Source organism: Suricata suricatta, chromosome 9 (assembly GCF_006229205.1).
Source record: "Suricata suricatta isolate VVHF042 chromosome 9, meerkat_22Aug2017_6uvM2_HiC, whole genome shotgun sequence".
NCBI classification, from domain to species: Eukaryota; Metazoa; Chordata; class Mammalia; order Carnivora; family Herpestidae; genus Suricata; species Suricata suricatta.
In genome coordinates, this window is record NC_043708.1 from 39308651 (window position 1) to 39329897 (window position 21247).

Consider the following 21247-nt stretch of genomic DNA (forward strand, 5'->3'; position numbering starts at 1 on the left):
CAGCAAGTGAAAGAGCAGAGGCTGGGAATAGGACTGTTTTCATAAGATGGCTGACTTCGAGTTACAAGCATTTGCAAGGGAGCAGGCGACTTCTATCCATTCTGTGAGTGGCTGGCACAGTGATGGAGACAAATGACTCTCCTAACATTTGATGCTGAGTGTTAAGACCAATGACATACGCAAATACTCACCGACAGCTGGCCTAGGAATGTTTCATAATGCATATATATGATGGTCAGTGATTTTCTAAATGATTTCTCTTTTTCTAACTCGTGCCAAACTAAGGTCATGTGGAGATTTGGGCTGCTGAATCAAGTGACCTGGGTTTCTCTTAAAATTCTGGGTAGTGCCGTTAAAACCTAGTGGGATTTAAAGAGCAGTTACGGGGTCGGGGGAAGGCTGGCATGAGTGGTAGTTAAGAAAATTTGAGTTAATGAATGAATGCCAGACAGCAAATGCTACAAGCTTTTAAAAAAAATTTATGTAATTATAATAATAGGATAAAATACTGGGCAATCAGCATGACAACTAAAATAGCTGGATTTAAGAGAAAACAGGGCAAACTGCCCTAAAGACACAGAAAAAGATAGACTGTTGGATGCGTTCAAGTCAGTAAGAAGTATTAGTGCAAATTTCTAAAACATACAGAGACCCTACAGCTGCCCAGTAACCAAATACGTGACCTCTTCCATGTCAGGGCCTCATTATTTACCTTTTCTCATTTTTTCTGCTTGTTCTTTCCACTGCTTAACTTCATTTTCATTAACCAACCTGTATAATAGTTAAAAGAGCATTCATTACAAAAACATAAAAGGCTCGTTGCCAAAATGCATGCTCTTCTAGGTACAAAAATAGTCCACTGCAGAGAAAATCCTCAGCATGCCTGAAACCCGTTTAAACCCAGATGTTACTCAGATACATTGCATATGTATATATAGGCCCTCATATTTGACCTCTAGAACATTTCAGTTCTCCCAGCTGCTATTTTAAAGTAGGATAAAGTAAACATCTTACAGTGTGATTATCATCTCACAGACAGCAAAATAAGAAACTTACATTCGTACGACATTCTTAATGTTAAAGTTTTCCAAAGGTGTGGTGTCAGGGTCCTGTCCTTTGTCATTCTGAATGACTATCTGCTGTATAATTCTATCTAGTAGTAGCCAGTACTGAACGGTGTTGCCACTTCTCTTGTCTAAAAAAGAAAAGAAGGATGGAAAGATACTTCATGTTGTTTCTAAACTAGGATGAATAGTTTTCAACAGCGGACACCCACCAGAGATGTTTACATCTGCACCAGCACTTCTCAAAGTTTCTGGAATTCTGACATGCGACGATCATTTATATGATTAAGAGGCACTTTCTACCCCTTTCTAAATGTGTTACAAGGCATATATTTATTTTTAAAAATCTAAGTTATAATTCATTTCATTTTTAGAATAATACCCCTTATGCTGCGTGGAGACACTTCGGGCTGTCACAAAAGCAAGGTTTGGAATCCCTGGTGTCCACCCAACCTAATCAGCATTGCTCAGAAGACAGAGCCCTTTGGATGATGTCCAAACATTAAAAAGCACACATGTAAGTCACAAACACACTCACAAGGCATTTGGAGGCAGTGGTGCAGGATGGACATGAAGTGAGGGTAAGCTTCACTATGGGTCAGCCTCTTCCTGGTCAGCTCGAACATCTGAGTCGCACTTTTTGTGTCTATGTGAAGCTATTCCATATGAAAAAGAAATCTAAGTCAATGCCCAGTATCCTCAATAGCTGCGATGCAAGGTAAGCAAATCCAAGGCACCCAGAGCTAATCCTGCCACTTAGGTAGCAAAACAGAACCCAGATTTTGCTTTTTGGTTATACTGGCCCATGTCATCTCAACACACATTACCACAGGGGAAGTCCATGAGTTGATGAGTTAAATCGAATAACTGTGAGCATACTTACCAGTTCAAATCTTTTGGCAAATTCTAGTTCATCTTCATTTCTCAGCATTTCAAAAAAATCTAAATGCCTGAAATCCAATAAAAGAGAAGCTATTAAAAGTAGAATGTCCTACAAACATAAGCACATAGTAATCAGAATATTAAGACTAAGGCCTTTCCTAAATTTTCAGAGATAGCACTAAAAGAAATAAAACCACAAAATTTTGAATGCCTTTGTTCTAAGGAAAAAAGATACTCTGAGATCACAATAAGAGACAAGCTTCAAAGCTTAGGATGCCTAGTACACAGTAGACAATTAATAAACATTTATCAAATCCCAACATAAGTCCAGCTTCTGCTCACAGACTCCCTTTATGGAAAAACAAGTCCATATATCCACATTTGCCTGACTGAGGAATTAATATCACGGAAGAAATATTCATGCCATTCACCTATTCATTCAAATATTTATGGAGTCCCTAATATGTATTTTAGCAACTGGGGATAATAAGTTTTATGAAAATAAATATATGAGAGTAAAGGGTATAGAGAATGATGGGAGATAAGGTGAGTGGTGGACACACACTGGTTTGAACAGGTCTCTTGGAAGGGAACAAGGGAATTAGCAATTTGGACATTTGCAGGAAGATCTTTTAATGCTGAGCAAATAGCAAGTGCCAAGGCCCTGAGGCAAGAGTATTTTGACATGTTCAGAGAATATCAAAGAGGAGAGCATGTAGAGTGCATGAATGAGGGGGAAGAGTGGTAGAAGAAGAGATCTAAGAGCTGGTGGGAGATCTTAGAAAAGGTAAAATGATTGCAAATAAGAGCAAATGAATAAGAGAGTGAAAAGTAACTTCACAGAATGCTTATCAAGGTGCTTCCATGATTTATAGTCAATTTTCATAACAGCCAATAAAAGATAGGTATCATCATCATCATTGTCATATATCTTAGAAAAAAACAATACAACAATAACAACAGTAAGATTCAGAAAGATTGAGTAACTTGACTAGAATACATAGCAAGTTAAAGAGGTAAGACAAGAATATGGATTCAGTCTGATTTTGGAACCACATGACCTTCTCCACACAATGTGCTGCCTCCTTCAGGGAGAAAGTCTTAAAAATCGCCAGAGTTGAACTAACAGTCTGCTGCCTTCAGGGAGAAAGTCTTAAAAAGCGCCAGAGTTGAACTAACAGTCTGCTGCCAGCTCCTTATGTGACGAGAGGTCACAAGCAGTTCACAGGCTGGCACTACACATATGGAAAAAGCTTGAGAACAATCTCAGATGGGAATAGTCTGACTTACCTATCTAATGTTGAATTTTCATGTTCCCTTAATTTATCTATTACAGGTTGAATTCCTAACATCAGAAATTCGTAGCGAAGATGAAGTCTAAAGTCCAAACTTTCCTGAAAGTGAAAGGGTGATAAATTACATTTATGCTTTTTGGACTACGTAGCAATTCTTTTTTTTTTTTTTTAAAGATAATTCTTTAACAATATATGTTTTCAATAGCAAGTACAGAAGGTTCTTACCACCCCAGCGCCTTGGCTTAGCACTGCGTTGATGAAGGACATGATGGCAGTCTTGAGACTCACTTCATCTCGATACCGTCCTGTGCTTTTATCCAAGTCATTGATTAATGTCTACCAAGGACACAAATGTAGAAACAAAGGACTGGATCACTACTAATCGTACCTTCACTTTATTAATTTTATACTCAGAAGTAAAATTTTAAAACCTTGTGTTTAGTCAGAGTTACATGGATCTATAGAGAAACATCTTTTATTTTTCTTAAAATTAGTTAAGAAAAAACCTCTGACTTTCAAAATGCCTACATCACACATATACATGTATACAAAATACAAAAGACTGCTTTGTCAACTCAGCTCTTTATATGTGAGCATAAATATGGTGACATAATCCCACTATATATATCAATACTAAATCAAGAATGGTAACCCCTAAAATTTTCAGGGAACAGTGCATTTTGTGGATTCAAAAGACATATGCTACGTGACATGTGGAAAGCAGGGCCACATTTTCAAGTTCAATAAATCTAAAATCCCAGATTGATTAACTAGAAAGCATAATCTACTCTGGTACTAAGACCCACAAGGAAGGAAAGACTGGAAGACACAGTGTGAGTAATCATCACAGGGGGAAATAAGTCACATCCCCCCTTCAGGGCTAGGAAGGCACCTGCCAAACGGGGTCAATGACAAAGCAGCGAGGGAGCACGCCCACCTGAAAGCGAGTTCTTTCACTGGCATACTTCTGGTAGTGCAGCATGGCCTGCAGAACCTTCTTGTGACCCCCGGGAACCAGGCACACGGCGCCCAAGATTTCCAGCACGGCCACCTTGGTTTTAATGTTCTCTGTGCTCAGACTCTGAGCAATCACGTTTATACTCTCAGAGTGGGCCAGGACATGAGCCCGACCTTGAGAGTTGTTCATTAGCGCCTTTATACAACCAATGAGAGAGGTATGTATTCGAGACTCTGAGGTCTCATAGTCCATGGTCTTTAGAAAGTTGAGGATACATGATAGGCCATCCAAGTCAATGAATCTGGTTACAAACCTGTCAGGAGAAGAAAGTTAAAATGTGTCAGATTTAAGTCTATTTGGAGTTTTCTCCAAATTTGGAAAATTTTGCAGGGGCAGGAGGAAGGAAAACATAGTTCCTGAGTACCAAAGGATCTACATTGATGAAGTCTTAATTCCTGGCCTCTTCCTTAGCACAAACCCAATGGTCAGATCTCTCAGAAAGGTGTAAAAATCTCAATTTGAGATACAAAGATCTCTACTGATACAAAGAACCAATGAACATATCACACAACCACAGAAAATCAGGAACAAGAAGACACTCAAAATACTTTAACTTAAGTTAAAGTCATCTGCTGATCCTATGTTATAGCATCCAGCCCCCTAGATACCTTTATATTAAGCACTGGCCCATATCAATGACATTAAACTGCATCCTTAAATTCTAGGATATTTGCTTGTCAAACAAATGACAATCTATATTACTAATATTGTGTAGCATAACTCTTCTTTTGTAAGAAATGCTACTGCAATCCCAATATATAAAATAAGTAACAGCAATTCCTTGTCATTGCACATTAGTTTAATTGACATCTATCGTGCTTATTTACTGTAAAGTCAATCAAAGAGAATAATTCATGATATGCATTTGAAGTCTCTGAAAATTTCAGAAGTAACATAACTTGTTTACACAACTACACAAGAAACTTCCAAATTTATTTTGCCTTGGATACCCATTAACATCTGAGAATGCAAAACACACACAAATAGGGAAACACTGAGATAGGATTGGCTAGAAAACCTTTGTCATACAACTGCATAGAATTTTTGGATAAATCAATAGACAAATCTTCACAGTTTATAATTAAAGAAAAGGAAATCTTTATTTTCTTAGTGATTCCATGCAATTGCACAACCCAGATGTAGCCCAACTGGATGGATCAGTCAGCTTCATTGATTGCACCTATGTTAATGAAATGTAACTAGAAGCACCCCAACATCTCACCAAACCTTAAAGGCTACAAAATGAAGATGTGTGGGACACACAGAGAAGGCTGACTATGCATCATTTTTAATAACAGCTTTATTGAGATATAACTCACATGCCATAAAATTCATACTTTAAAATGTACAATTCAGTGATATGTAGAGATGTGCAACCATTGCCATCATCTGATTTAAAAAAAATTTTTTTATCTTTATTTATTTTTGAGAGAGAGAGAGAGAGAGACAGAAAGAGTGTGAGCAGAGGAGAAACAGAGAGAGCGAGACACAGAATTCGAAGCAGGCTCAAGGCTCTGAGCTGTCAGCACAGAGCCTGATGTGGGGTTCGAATTCATGAACCGTGAGATCATGACCCAAGCTGAAGTCAGACACTTAACTGACTGAGCCACCCAGACATTCCCCCCAATTTTTTTTAGTGTTTATTTATTTCAAAAAAATGTTAAAGGTTTAATTATCTTTGTGAGAGAGAAAGAGACAGAGCATGAGCAAGAAAGGGGCAGAGAGAGAGAGAGAGGAAGACCCAAATCTGAGAAGCAGGTTCTAGTCTCTGAGCTGTCAGCACAGAGCCTGTTGTGGGGCTCAAACCCACAAACCATGAGATCATGACCTGAGCCGAAATCAGACACTTAACCAACTGAGCCACCTTCCTGTATGGGTTTTTGGGAGACAGGTTTTCATTTCTCTTGGTTATATACTGAGGAATAGTCAGATGACATGCCAATCCTATGTTTAATGGTATGAGGGACGGTCCAACTGTTTTCCAAAGTAGCTGAACGATTTTACATTCCCAGCAGCAGTGTATGGGGGCGGGGGGTTCAGTTTCTCCACATCTGCCACCAAAACTTGCTAGTCTCTTTTTAAATTTTAGGCACTTAACAGCTATCTGCATATCTTTTAACTGAAGAAAATCAATTCATTGGATGTTCATTGATTAAAGTATTTCACTCATGTTCAATTGCATGAATTTAAGACGTCCTTGAAAGTTTGGCTATTGCAGAAAAAAAGAAGAAAGGAGGGTAGAAAAGAAGGGAGAAACCAAGGAAGAAAAAACAAAGTGACAAGTAGCATATGCTACCCAGAAAAGAATTACCTCATTGGTTTTGTCCTTAGTGCTGTTTTCAAACTCTCTATAGTTTTACTTCTCTCTTCTTCCTCTTCCTTCTCTAAAGCCAGGAGAGATTTTCTCTATACAAAGAAAATGGAAGTTACCTCTTCAAATTCTATGATTTAACTAGTGTACAAGCAAGACAAGCCTACAGACTATGTGCTATTATCACTTTTAAGACAAATAAACAATGAGTCCATCTATAATCAAGATTACTACAAAACCAAAATACAGAGCAAAAGTTATAAGAATTAGATTGGTTATCTCTCCTAAAAGTTCTTTCAAATTTTAGATAAACCTTTAAGAAATGTTTAGAAATCTCCAGTAGAGACTTTAGTTTGTCCCACTATAGTTGTGTAACTACTCTGTAACTACACTCTGAAGAAGGTATTACTATTTATATTTTATAGAAAGAATATTGGACCTGCAGTTAAATACAGTATTCTGGCAACTAAAGTTAATAACATTATCATACTATCAAACTGAGGTGGTTTGTGTAATCTTCACACCAAAAAATGCAATATTTTACACTTTTTGTTACATCCAATTATTTAAGAGGAACAATGAAATCAGATGTGATACTAAGTTAGGCAATTCCTTCACAGTAAAGATTTAAGCTTTAGAAGTGATTCACCACCATTTGGAAATTGGGAATTTGGCTACAGAGTATGTGTGTGTGTGTGTGTGCGTGGTAGTGGAGGGGAACTGTCTTTACACTCTCCCTACACAGGGATCTTTTGAGAAGTGCTTCCCAAACTTTAATGTGGATACAGGTCATCCGGGGATCTTGTTAAAATGGGGGTTCTGATGCGGTACTGTCTGGAGTGAAGCCCAAGGTGCTGCACTGCTAACTAGTTTCCATGCGGTGCTGATGCTGCAGGTCTATGGACCTCGCTTTGAGGAATGAGGCCCTAAGGAAGTAGATCTCAGCTGACATAACAGTCAGGATGCTAGTCAAGTTTATACTTGTGAAACAGTTGTTTCCATTCCTTTAAGCCCATGATCCCTTAGTCGTAATAAAAGTATCCCCAAGTCTTAAATTGCCTCAGGTGCCCTCCACCCATGGAGACTCTGGTCCCTTACCTTCATCCTTTTCTGAACATGTGGCTTTTCTGATCTCAGTCTCCCTATCCATTACCAAACAGATTAAATGCATAGCTCGGAAACAGTCTAAGGTACCAAGGGGTGGGAGGTGGCGGCGAGTTTGGCTCTTATCCATGTGTCTCAGTGATCCAGTCTCTCCCTTTCTTTCAGGACCACAAATCATCAAAGGGTGACTTTACTTACTTTTTTCAAGTTTATAGTATCAGCACTGAGTAACTAAATGTTAACTAAAGCCTAAATTTGTCTTCATGACTAGGAGGGGGTAAACCTCCAAACAAATAAATATATCAGAGTCATTTAAGGCAACTGAAATAAAAATCAGTAAAATCTTGTTTTTCAAACTTGTTATTGTTTCTGCTGACACTGTCCTCTTGCTTGGTGACGTGTCTGGACAGCTGTGACCATTGGATGGTAGGAGAAGAGGCTGTGTGCAGAAATAGCCAATACATTTCTTTACAGCTCTATGAGATGTATTCCTTGGAAAATTCAGCATGAATCCGGCCAAGTATGTTTAATCCCCTAAGGCAAAGCTGAACTTGTTTAGACTCTTAAGCAATCACTTTGAATCTGCAGCTCAGAATCAAGCCGTTTACGAACATCACCACTCATTCCTAGGCTTAATCACACAAAAACTATACCTAAATTAAAGACACACATTTCTTATTATGGTTCGCTAATACTAAAGAAAGATGTATGTATTTACTCTTTTAACAATCTTGGAAAGGGTGAAACATCTGAATAAAGACAGACTACATGAAGTCTCTCCCCAGTAGAGCTGGGAGATTTATCAAAAGCCAGGAAAATTAGAATTTCCTTTCCCAGTAAAAAGACCGTTACCTTCCTCTCAAAATGGAGGTGACATACTCTTTTCTGCATGTGATGCAATCAGATTTGAATCTAAGATTATGTGTGTTGTACTGAGAAAATGGAGGATATGTAGATGAATGTCATACTGTAATGTGACTTTTCAAGATAATTTATATAAAGTCAAAAGTTTTAAAGCTTCCCATGTAGGAAGAAGGCGTGGTTTGCCCCTTTTTGGAGAAAAAGGAGCCAATGCCCACCTTCCTAAAGATGGCTGCTAGGACAAACATGTGGTGCACACCTTGGTCTACACAGGACAGGTTTGTGGCAGCTTCCTGGGGTGCTCTACCGACTTACCACACCCCTGCTCACTTGAGAAGTGGGCAAAAGACAAAGTGTATCTCGATAGAGGATCTTCTGATGAAGGCTACTAAGCTGTACCTTGGAACATGCAAGTCCAAGAAAGATCAACAAACCAAGCACAGAAATCATTCCTGGCTGGGAGTCTGGAACTAAGCTCCTGTTTGAAACATTTCACTGATGTGATGTCATTAAGCCAGTAGGCTAAGCACGCTGAACTTCACCTCATATCTTCCTCCTTGAGAGCGCACAGAGGGGAAGCCACATACAAAGGAAGACCAGGCCCCTCGCAAACCTGTTGGGCTGTACTTTTATTACACTGTTTTTCACTCTTTAAAAGCCAACTGATCACTCAGGGGTCCTTTCAAGAACAAAGCATTCTTGTTAAGAAGCTTACGTAAAGTAACTGAACTTGTTCCACAAACGGCCTCACAGACCAGTAAGTGCTGCAGTTCTCGGCCTGGACAGTTCATCAGACTCTGGAGGCATTAAAGAAAACAGATGCCTGCCCCACCTCAGAAAAGTCAGAGGAGGGGGAGGGGGCGGGGGCAGTGGGATCACCAGGCCTCTTTTACTTGCCAAAGGGTTTTAAAAACCAAATCAGTGAGAGGCAAATTAGAAAGGAATCTGTGAGCTCAGACTGATAGGTTTAAATTCCAGCTCTACTGCTTCCTAATTAGATGACCTTGGACAAGGTAACCTTTCTCCAAGTCCCAGACTCCTTATCTACAAACAGCACTTATGGCACTGGGTGCTTATAAGGATTTAAAACAACATGTAAAGTACCTGTTATATTGCCTGTCACATGCTGCGCACTCAATGGCAGTAGTTGCTATTGAGGCTGAAGACAATGGATGATAACAGTGTGGATAAATGCCCCTTCAACAAGTCTCCCAGCTAGAGAGCTTGTGTCTAGCTCCCGGCCCATGAAAGGATATGCAGGAGCCGTATGTCTTTCCAGTCCCCAGGGATAAGGATCAGGATTTCTGCTGAGTGCCCCTGGGAATACTCCAAAATAGTTATCTGAGAGATCAGCCAGAACTATAATAGGAGGTGGTAGCAACAAATTTGGTGAGAAAAAACAGAAAATTCAGTATAGGGTTTTTGGTCTCATCAGACCTCCTTGTTCTTTACATACGCAGGAGTTCTGAGGTCTTATAACTCGTGAGCTATTACTGCTTTTCACCTTGAACCCTAGAAAGTGCCAGCTCTGTTCTTAAAGGAGCATTAGAAAGCTTTGTTAGGTGTTAAGTACAAAAAATTGTGACGTGACTGACAATTTAATTGCCTTGAGATACTCTTGCAGAGGACTTTGAATTAGGAAGCAAATATAATTAAAATGTAGATGACTCATGAATGTAGCAAAGGGTTGTCCAAGGAGCTGGCCAAAGGAGAAGTGAGGCTCTTAAAGAAATGCCTCGTACTGGCACATCACAGACCTTCTTGTGCAGGAAGTGAGCCAGGTTGACTCCATACAATGCATGGAGTAAGTCACTAAAGACAAATTAACCTAACTGCCCCAAAATTTGAAGGAAAGAAAATGCCATAGTATTTAGTACTTCTCCATTGATGGAAGTGAATTCATTAATGAAGAAGCAACTTCCCTTGTTACATCAAACAATGCTGACTTAATTAGAAAGAGAGACAGCCTGCCCCACAACTCTTTCTTCCCCCTCCAACAGCCAGGAACAAGAATGGAGAATACAACCTTCACACGCAGGAAATGTAAATGGCTCTAAATTACTACTGCTTGGTGATGCATAGAAAATCCCTGACAGCTGCTACAGCTTCACATTCTGCTAACATACTCGTATAAATGCTGAGATCACCCCTTTCCCATCTTTGCCACTGTGTAGGATGCCTTACACAGGAGGGCTGTGGAAGTTATTTTCTGCCGTGCTTTTAGACTAGACATCCTAAAAGCTTAGCAGTTTCTTCTATCACTTATATGGTCCCGGTCACATTTACCAGGCTGTTTATTATTCATTGTGCAATGGCAGAAATATCTTCAAAGAAAAAAACTAGGAAAGAGGAAGTTACTAAAAGAGAAGGCCGCTGAAAGTTTAGTAAAAGTGTGAGTGATTCACATATTCTGGTCAGTTTTTAACGTTTGCAGCAGCAAAATATTAGACAATGTTTTTTAAAATGTCTGCCTTAAGTCTTAAGAAGCTAATTCTCCAAAAAGGCTCAGCGGAAGGAGGAAAGAGGAAAGCATTTGTTATGGAAGCTATCACTTTGCTGGAATGTTATAAATTTAACGTTGAATCTAATACAGTGACTCTTAAAATCACGAGACTGTCCCACTGTGGGCAATATTCAGTTATTATCAACATGTACAGGATTTCAGCTGCGGATGCTCAAAGGCTGAGGACTTGTTTTCTGCTGCGTATTTTAGCTGGGATCGATAGGTGCCCAGCAAGCTGCTCAGAGCGCTGACGTTACAGAGACATCCATGTGATGAGGACGTGCATTTCAGATACTGAGAATGCGTTTTAAGCAATTATTTGACCAAAGATTTCCAAGGACGTCTCAGCAAAATTATTATGCCTTTTCATTCAACCACCTATTCCATAGACTCCTTTTGTTAATTTATAGGAGTAAGAGTACCTGGCTGCCCTGTAAAATCCAGAAACCAGGAGCTAGTGAGCAAGCCCTCTGTGAACAAGAGAATGGGAGGAGAACAGTGAAGGACCGGTTTCACTGTCTGTCTTTGAATGGCATGAACTTGTAGAATCGTGCCGCCATCACAAAGCTCCAAATGACTGGTAAGAGCGATTGCAAGTTAAAGCTGAACATAAGCCAGATTTAAGATTTCATTTCCTCTTACAACATTAAACTCACTTATATTTTAGTGTGTGCTGATTTTATGTAAAACATACTGGAAAAAAAATCATTTTGCCAAGTACCACTCCTGCCCTCCTTCCCCGCCCCGCCAACCTCCACCAACACGGAGTGTTTGGAATGGAGTTTGGAAAGATAAGGACAATTGGAAGTTCTTACTCAAGACAATTTACCGTGCAATTGTGTGATAAATTTGCATTTTAAATTGTGTGCCACTGAACAGAAAGTATACCTACAGCAGCCATGGAATTGAGCTGATCAATGTAGAATTCAGGCCAACTTGTTGCTCCCTTGTTTTCTTCCTGGTCCTAGAGACAAAGAAAAGAAAGTAATATACCACCAGATATATACACACAATGGCCATAAGCACATCTGATTTTCCGAGCATCTTGACAGTTGCCTATGCAAGCCATTAGGAGACAGTGAAATAGAAGTTATTGGTCTTCAAATGTTGGCTTTAATCATCAGACTGCCCACTTGACTAGCGACAAGACAGTGCTGAAGTCAGAGTTAGGAGTGACAAGAGGACATTTTCTGAACCATGAATCAGGAGGAATTTACTTTTTTATCACTTTTGTAATGTATTTTTTAATTTTTATTTTATTTTTTATTTTTTTTGTAGTTTATTTTCAAATTGGTTTCCATATAACACCCAGTGCTTCTCCCCACAAGTGCCCCCCACCATGACCATCACCCTCTTCCCTCCCTCCCTCTCCCCCTTCAGTCCATGGTTCGTTTTCAGTATTCAATAGTCTTTCATGATTTGTGTCCAAAATTGGAAGAACAATGGACATACAACATTGTATTAGTTTCAGGTGTACAACGTAGTGATGCAACATTTATAAACTACGAAATGGCAACCACAGAAGTCTAGTTACCATCTGTCACCACAAAAATTGTTATGGTATTATTGACTGTAAAAAGGAATTTAAATAGGAACTTAGCCACACCATGGTATGATATTGCTTTCCTTTAGGGACACAATAGTCCTGGGAAGGGCACAGTGTTTGTTGTAAGGACAAAGGATCTCTAGATCCTGTGTCACACTGAGGACAGTATTGCTCAATTATATGTCTGGATGAAATCCACAAAAGAAGGAAAGTCGTCTTAAAAAAATGACCACAGGATTTGGCCAGTTGTTAATTAAACTTTTTTAGTTAGTTTATTCAGAGTCCAGAAGACAGTAAAACTTTTAAAGGGTTTCATTTGATGTAACCAAAACTAGGTACTGCTTCAGATGAGAAGGAGAACAAAGCCGGACACTGGGTGGAAAGTAGTAGATGGAACACACATTGCTCATGGGCCCAGCCCTCGCGCGGTGACACCTTGTGAGTTTGGGAAAAGGTAGTGCGTCTGAGCTGATGAGAAAACACAAGGAATTCGGGAGCCCCTTCCTAAACCGCTCCAGTCAGTCTTTCATCTTACAAAACAGGGGACTTAAAGCCAGCACCAGGGCCCACAGGGCTTCTGTGGATAGCAGCTCCCTGCCAGCCTGAACCCTCATCTCCCCCCAAAATTAGGGGGCCGTGGCTTCGGCTCCATGGGAACACTGAGTTCATCAGAAGACGGCATTGCAGTTGGGGCTTTCCAGGCATGTTTGCAAACCTATGTGGCTGTAAGTCATTTATGTGATCAGACTCAAAGAGGACAATTTCAGTCTTCTCTAGTTTCACATTCAGAGCGCACCTTGGTACAATTGCTATCCCTGTCCCCTTGGAGAAGTGCTGGGCCAGGTACACAAAGCTGCTACGAGGCAATGAAGCAGTCACTACCTATTAACTGACGTCAGAATCTCAGTCCTTGGGATAGCGGTTTCAAAGTGGGACTTTTCATTTCAGTCCTATACTTCATCTCAAAAACACTCTTCCTAAACAAATCTTTCTAGGCAGGTCTATGTGGTGAGATAAAAAAAAAAAAAGTAATTTCAAAACTACTGTTTTTTTTTAAGTGTATTAAAGAGAGAGAGACAAAGAGAGCATGAGCCGGGGAGGGGCAGAAACAGAGAGAGCAAGACAGAATCCTAAGCAGGTTCTGTGAGGTTAGTGCAAGATCCCCACACAGGGCTCGATACCGTGAAATAGTGAGATTATGACCTGAGTCGAAATCAAGGGTTAAATGCTTACCCAAATGAGCCACCAGGTACCCCTGCCCTTTTTTAAAATGTTTATTTTTGAGAAGGGGGGAGGGCCAGAGAGAGATGGGGACAGAGGATCCAAAGCAGGCTCTGGGCTGACAGCAGAGGACCCGAAATGGGGCTCGAACTCATGAACTATGAGATCATCAGCTGAGCGTAAGTCAGAGGCTTAACTGAGTCACCCAGTCGCCCCTCAAAGCTATTCTTAAAGTAGTCATAAAAAGTGGGCAAAGTAACTAGTACTAATTGTGCCTTAAAAGCTGGCAGTAAAGAATATCGGAACTTATCTGGAGACTGAACAGGCCAGACAATGAGGACAAAGATATAGCAGCAGCTTTGAAGTTAGACCGTATTACACTTGCATGGATTTAAAAAGCATAGAAAATCTCATGAGTTTTTAGAACAGTCCTTGACTATTATTTAACACGTTAATAAAATAGTTACAACGGCAGTGTAAATGCTGAACCCTTCTCTCCTCCTAAAATGGAGTATTAAAGTTAGCAAAACCCTAGTTACCAATGCATTCAGCACGCCAAAACTCACAGTGATAGTCAACGGTATTTGAACCTATAAAATAAAACAGAAGGTGCCAGATCTTTCTAGTCCCTCAAACTAGGGCAAATGTCCAAAACTACAACAAAATTCCATCCCCTGTCTGGGGTCCCATGAGAGCCCATCTACTGTAAGCTTAATAGTTGTGGTTAACAGAACAGGAGATCATCTTAGAAGCTGAAGATTAGCATAGGGAGAGAAATCTTTACACTTTGGAAATGCCTTAATAATGTAAACATACTAAGGGTAGACCTAGATACTGTAGTCAAAATAGGGGAAAGACAGCTTCATTTTTATTTCACATGCCTCAGTGCTGAGAGAATCAAATGAGCTAACAATATAAACGCTTCTCGTAAAAGTACTGTTATCGCTCTATTCCTGGGGGTGACCCTCGGAGTTCTTCATTTTGGCAATGTGTCTCCAGTGTCCTCTGTGTGTCCTGGTCCTTCCACACAGAAGTGTGCTTCAGGAGCCAAATGAAACACATCTGTGAACCAACCCTCTGTTCCTACGTCGTGTGGCTGCTGATAAACGGAGACATGGGCCAGGGAGAGACGAATGCAGTTGTTCTCGGGGGTCCTCATAAGAGCGCTGGACACTGAGACATGCCGACGGGGAGAATCTCTCCTAAGGAGTCCATGAAAGAGGCTGCTGATGAAAGTACAACATGTCTGATGTCCCGGAAAAGCAACTGGGACCTATGTGTTGCCAGTCTCTAATGTGTGTCATTCTTTGAGCCATCTGCCTTCCTTCTGTTTTGTTACGGAGAAACGAGGAAAAATAAACAAGACTGCATAAACATATTCGTTGTAATTGAAGCAGCAGCAATATCTAACCCAGGCGCAGCTTACTGGGTGTCAAACACTGTTCCATGCGCTATGCTCTTCATGAAATCTACCGGGTGAGGTAGGTAGCTATCTTATTTTAGTGAGAACAAAACGGGGGCAAAGAGAGGACAGGGGAGCTGCCAAAGGTCCTCCCACCAGAAATTTAGAGCCAGTGAGAAAGAATCAGGGCACCTCTTTCCTAATATTAGACCTCAGATTAATCACAAGCAACACACATTGAGTGCAAAGCTGGCCTTTCACTCCTAACTACCTTACTGTGTATATAAGAAACTCCAACATGGTTGGTGGCCCAAAATGAGTTTGCTTTTCCCCAAATCTTTATTGCTATTTTTGTTATATTCAACATTTCTGAGTATTACTCTAATTCTAAATATTAGTCTAAGGTCTGATGTCCTGCTTGGATTACCTCTGATCCCTCTCTAGACTTTTTCTGTGTGAACTCTTCTACCCCTTTTTCCATGCCTTATCTATTTATGTGTGTGCATACAGACAGCATTTACAGAGCCTTCCCCTAACCTGCTCTCCTGTTCCATTATCCACCAGTCTAATAGCCACCATCACAGGGATTTCTCAAGAGTCCTTGAAGATGAGCTGATAGCATTGACCATTCTGGACACTGGAATTGTAAACAAATCCCTCCCTCAAGCATATACATTTAACCCTACTTTTGATTATTGCCTTGACTGATCCCATTAGAACTTTTATCTAATAAGCAAGAATATTGGTTTCATTCTATATTCTTTTAAAAAGTTCTATTTTCTCCTTTTAAAGCAGACTGTGGATATGGGGCGCCTGGGTGGCCCAGCTGGTTGAGCGTCTGACTTCAGCTCAGGTCATGATCTCATGGTTTGTGGGTTCTAGCCCCGTGTCAGGCTCTGTGCTGACAGCTCAGAGCCTGAAGCCTGCTTTGGATTCTGTGTCTCCCTTTCTCTCTACCCATTCCTAGCTCAAATCTGTCTCTCTCTCTTTCTCAAAAAATGAATAAGTATTAAAATATTTTTAATAAAAAAAATAAAAACATTGTGGGTAGCACTTAATGACACCTAGAGGTTTGCCCTATGAGAATACAAATTCTAGCAATCACGTTAAATCGATTTTTATTCTACCTACAGAATGGATCATTTATTTTAAAATTGAGTTTTGATTCCTTTTGAAAGTGTTATTATCTTTAGGTCTATTAAATAATTAGCACTAAATTGATATAAACATTTTATGTTGTTAAATATTCTGATGATTACTATTTAGATTGTATTTGCAAACATCACTTATTTTCAGAGTGATGGGGGTGGTGGGAAAATGACCAGATTGGCCATCTGAAGATGAGATTCCAGAAACTACTTTTTGGTTTACTCAATCAGTATTTCTTGGCAAGTTTGAATATCTCTGGGCCTCATTTTTCTCTCTCCAAAGCAAGAGGGTAAGACAAGACTGTTTCTCGAGTCCCCATAAGCTCTAAGATTCTATGGAACTCTAATAGCGGTCACGGAAACCAGTGTGTTCTGTACTTAGATTGATGGCCCAATTTCTTAAAACTAGTAATTTTTAAAAATGTATGTTGTTCAGTGACCCAATTACAAAACACTTAACTTTCAACAGCTACTTCTTTTAGAAAGCAATTGGGGGGGTGGGAGAACCCAACACTAGTTTTACTATTTCTTTAATCCAACTCACCCTGTTTCCTTGGTAGGTTGATAGTCAGGAATAAGAATGTTGATAGACAAGACCTTCTGGATGGACTCTGACACTTTGTTTCAGCCTGCACTGACTAGTTTTAAACTCTTTTCTTCCAATGTCTCAAATTCTGAACAAACAAAACAAAACAAAACCCCCTATGCTAGGAAAGGAAACTGGTAAGGTACAAGGGACCATCAAGAAATTGACTTTTTTAAAAAAGCAGGCTTTAATTAACCAACTCATTTAGAAGATAAAGAAATACATCATTTTTCTAACTTGGCCTCATTTCAACTGGTACATTTTTTTATTCTAAATCTCTGGTCAGTGGCTAGTGAAAAAAATTCCAAGAGAGATTCTCCAATTCTCTTTAAATGCACAAGAGGAAACAGGGACTCCTGGGTGACTCAGTGAGTTGAGCGTCCGACTTCAGCTCAGGTTATGATCTCATGGTTAAGTTCGAGCCCCGTGTTGGGCTTTGTGCTGACAGCTCAGAGCCGGGAGCTTTCTTCAGATTCTGTCACCCTCTCTCTCTGCCCCTCCCTCACTCATACTGACTCTCTCAAAAATAAATGCACAAGAGTACATTTATTTTTCTCCACATTACTTTGCCCACAAAAATAAATTTTGCACTATTTCTTTGTACTCTTCCTGAGGACACCATTCACAGCTATGTCCCAGACTTCTGTCTTTCATTTTATGATCATCCCTACCACTCCAAGCTGGCTGTGTTCCTCTTCTTCTCTCACCAACAGAAACATATTTAAATCTTCAGCCACTCACTACTTATGGTGATGTACAGGTAGGCAAGTTAAGTAACCTTCCTATATGACTCAGTTTTAGTTTCCTTATCTGTAAAATGGATGCCTACTCCACAGGGTCACTGTGAGGATTCAGTAGGTTATTATGAGTAAAGAAAGCACCGAGAACAGGACACACAGAACATCCTTTTCTTTTTTTTAAACTTATTTGTTATTTTGAGAGAGAGACAGATAGACAGAGCTAGCTCAAGTGAGGGAGGAGCAGAGGTGGGGGAGAGAGAGAACTCTCAAGCAGGCTCTGCATTTTCAGTGAGAAGCTGGATGTGGGGCTTGAATTCAGGAAGCTTGAGGTCATGACCTGAGCCGAAGTCAGATGCTTCGCCAACTGAGCCACCCAGGTGCCCCCAGAACGTCCTTAATAAATGTTAGCTAGCTAGGATGATAAGGATACTATTCCAAAATCCCCAGCTATGGCCAGCCAGCTGGCCTGCCTTCCTCCCTTTCTTTCAATGTTTTATCCATTTTGAGACAGAGAGTGCGCATAGGACCACATGTGCAAGCAAGGGAGAAGCAGGGAGCACAATCTGGGGTGGAGGAGGAGGGAGGGAGGGAGAGAGAGAGAGGGAGAGGGAGGGAGGGAGAGAGAATGAATCTCAAGCAGGCTCCACACAGTCGGCGTGCCACAGCTATGGCCATTCTCAGTCCTTGTTATGGTAGGACTGTACAAATCAGACCAACTAGTTCACAGGGACATTTGACGGTAATTGTTTGAATTTAAAACCACACACACAGCCTCTGACTCTCTTTTAAGTCTACTTTCAGGGAGTCAGCTCACAATTCTATATTTACACTTGCACAGATATATATTACAAAGACCTTTTTCACTGCCACGCTATTTGAATCAGCAAATAACAAAGTGAACAAATATATGGAAAGGGAGCTGGTTGAATAAATTACTTTGTAGCAGTAACACAGGACTAAGAATAATTATGGAATGACATTCAAAATGGCCAAATATAGTATGGGGGGGGTGGAATGCCTCAGAATATGATTTCTCATCAGTAGAAAAAAATGTACACTTAACATTCAACCATTTCTGGAAATATATAGAAGAAAACTGGACAATGGCTACTGCTGGGTAGCAACAGGAAAAGTCTTTCACGTATAAACTGTTGTAGAATTCCAACTTCTATTTTGCCAAGAACATGTACTATCTTCACAGTTAAACTAGAAGCTCTAAAGCACTGTAGGTTCTGTTAGGACAAGTGCTTTTTAAGATGTTCTATGTAACATGAAATGCATCAAGTCAACAAGATCCTGCAACATTTGGGAGGTCTCTATTCTCTACACTTAGGGCACCCCCCCACCCCCTCCCCCCGCCGCTCCCCACTGCAAATATTTTAAAACATTTTGCATCTGTCTTCTCACTGGATTTTCTATTTCTAAAACACACTACAACCCTAATATCAAATGTTTATGCAAAGAAATTTTATGATTTGAACCAAGATTTGTGTACTCAAAGGGTATTAAAATTTTTGAAATTTCCACACTTTGGTATTTGTGTGGCAAACAATTTCTTAGTAGCAGCTAAAGTCTCTCAGTGAGACTCAAAGCACAGTTCAAAAATTAAGTCTTGGGGCACCTGGGTGGCTCAGTCAGTTCAGCGTCCGGCTTTGGCTCAGGTCATGATCTCAGTTTGTGGGTTCAAGCCCCGTGTCGGGCTCTGTGCTGACAGCTAGCTCCGAGCCTGGAGCCTGCTTCAGATTCTGTGTCTCCCTCTCTCTCTGACCCTCCTCTGCTCATACTGTCTCTCTCTGTCTCTCAAAAATAAATAAAAAACATTTAAAAAATTTAAAATTAAGTCTTTAAGAATAACTTCTTCTGAAATTACCACAGGGCAAAATTTTAATAGAATCATTTCCCAAGTAATAATATGGAAGAACTGGTAGAGTTTTTCTTCAGCTTCAGATGCTGTTAGTAAGACCCAAATAGGCTGTACAAAGTTCAATTAATTACAAAGGACATGTTCTGTGGATGTTCATGAGACCACAAATCACAGGCTGAAGCAATATGCGCTTGGCCAACTAAAGCCATAAATCTTCATGTTCACTATTACAAACCCATGATATTCTTAGATAATACTTGTGAAAGAAATATTCTTTCACTGTCTATAATGGCTAAAAAATCCTCTAACAGTGTATACTAGTACCATCAACCCAACAATACTAGAGAAATATTAAGATTTAACTCAATGAACTTCAATACCAGAAAGGCACTATTTCCATATGATACAGAGTAAAGTTCATTCTGGTCATTTTTATTATAGGCTAAAGGTAACTAAATACTAATGAAAGCTTGTTCCACTTATAGAGAAAATGCTACTAGAAATCATGTTAACTGTGATTATATATAGGGTCAAGAAATCTTATCCCTTGTTAATGATCAAAATAGTTACCTGTTACATTAAATTGTCATTACTATTTCATGGACCCAGCCCTATCTGCTAATGAATGAAATGGATGTTAAATAAATTTACTCAATACCTGGAATTTTTATAGATTACTAACAAGAAAGAGGGAGACAGGCCAAAATATTTTATCCTATTAGGTATGACCCCCTGATGTGTATGTCCTCTAATAAACTCAAGGGAATGATACAGAATGGGTGCCAAGGAACAGGTCCGAGGAACAGGGAAAGAAGAGCAGGTAGGATGGAAGATGGAAAAATATTGTGGGGAAGACCTTGCTAATAACGTCTGCTAACTTTCTCTCCTGAATCAAGAACAGTGTCATCAGCATCTTCTCCTAAGACAGTCACAGTGAATTAACCTGGAATAACCTGACAGACCAGGTGCTGGCCAACTTTTCTACCGACCTGATAATGAATATTTCAGGCTTTGTAGACCACAGTCTGTTGCAACTACTCGGTTCTGCCCCTGTTCAGTGTGAGAGCAGCTCCGACTAATGCTCAGATGAAAGAGCACTGCCGTTTCAATGACACTTTATTTATGAAAAGCATTTAAGTGGCTAGATTTGGCCCACGGGCCATAGTTTGTCACCTCCTGTGCTAGAATAAGCCTGGCTCTCAAGAGGGCAGGAGTGCATCACAGTTCTAACTTGGTCATCAATTATTTTCTAGGTTTTCTCCTTTCCTTCAAGCCAATCCATCTTCAGTAACCCCCAGCTGTAAGTTAGGATCAACTCATAAAGTATGTGGAATTTGCCCAATAACTTGCACTGTTTTCTAGCGAAGAGACAGGACCTACCATGCCTAAAAGTCATCTTCTTACCAAGCTCACTGCACCCTGAAAGTAGTTTAATCCTAATTTTTAAAATAGCCTGGCATCGTTTGGTCTTCTAAATCCTGACTTCTGCCTCCAAACTGTTTTCTCTTACTGTTCTTTCACTGGGAAGAGAAGAACCAGCAGGTCCACAAACCTGGGTTCCCGAGACTCTTGCTTTCCTCAGTCCTTCCAGCAGCGCTTCCCTGTAACCCCTATCAGTGGGCTAAAACTACACCCCATATTTGAAACTTGCCAAAGGGAGGCAGTTGGCTTCAAAAAATAATTCTTATGTTGTCACATTTCA

The 21247-nt window shown here is 40.1% G+C and overlaps 1 protein-coding gene across 2 annotated transcripts in view; it reads right to left on the reverse strand.

Annotated features, from left to right (window-relative positions):
- Window positions 1–21247, reverse strand: part of DAAM1 (dishevelled associated activator of morphogenesis 1) — a 175782-nt gene that overhangs the window by 43379 nt on the left and 111156 nt on the right. For both annotated transcript variants that reach the window (XM_029951671.1, XM_029951669.1), the window contains exons 4-12: window positions 11931–12002; window positions 6571–6665; window positions 4179–4512; window positions 3467–3577; window positions 3237–3340; window positions 1948–2014; window positions 1603–1720; window positions 1057–1195; window positions 713–771 (exon numbers count right to left, since the gene is read on the reverse strand). In XM_029951671.1, the coding sequence (XP_029807531.1) occupies window positions 713–771; window positions 1057–1195; window positions 1603–1720; window positions 1948–2014; window positions 3237–3340; window positions 3467–3577; window positions 4179–4512; window positions 6571–6665; window positions 11931–12002 (1099 nt within the window). The remainder of the gene's footprint in view (window positions 1–712; window positions 772–1056; window positions 1196–1602; window positions 1721–1947; window positions 2015–3236; window positions 3341–3466; window positions 3578–4178; window positions 4513–6570; window positions 6666–11930; window positions 12003–21247) is intronic.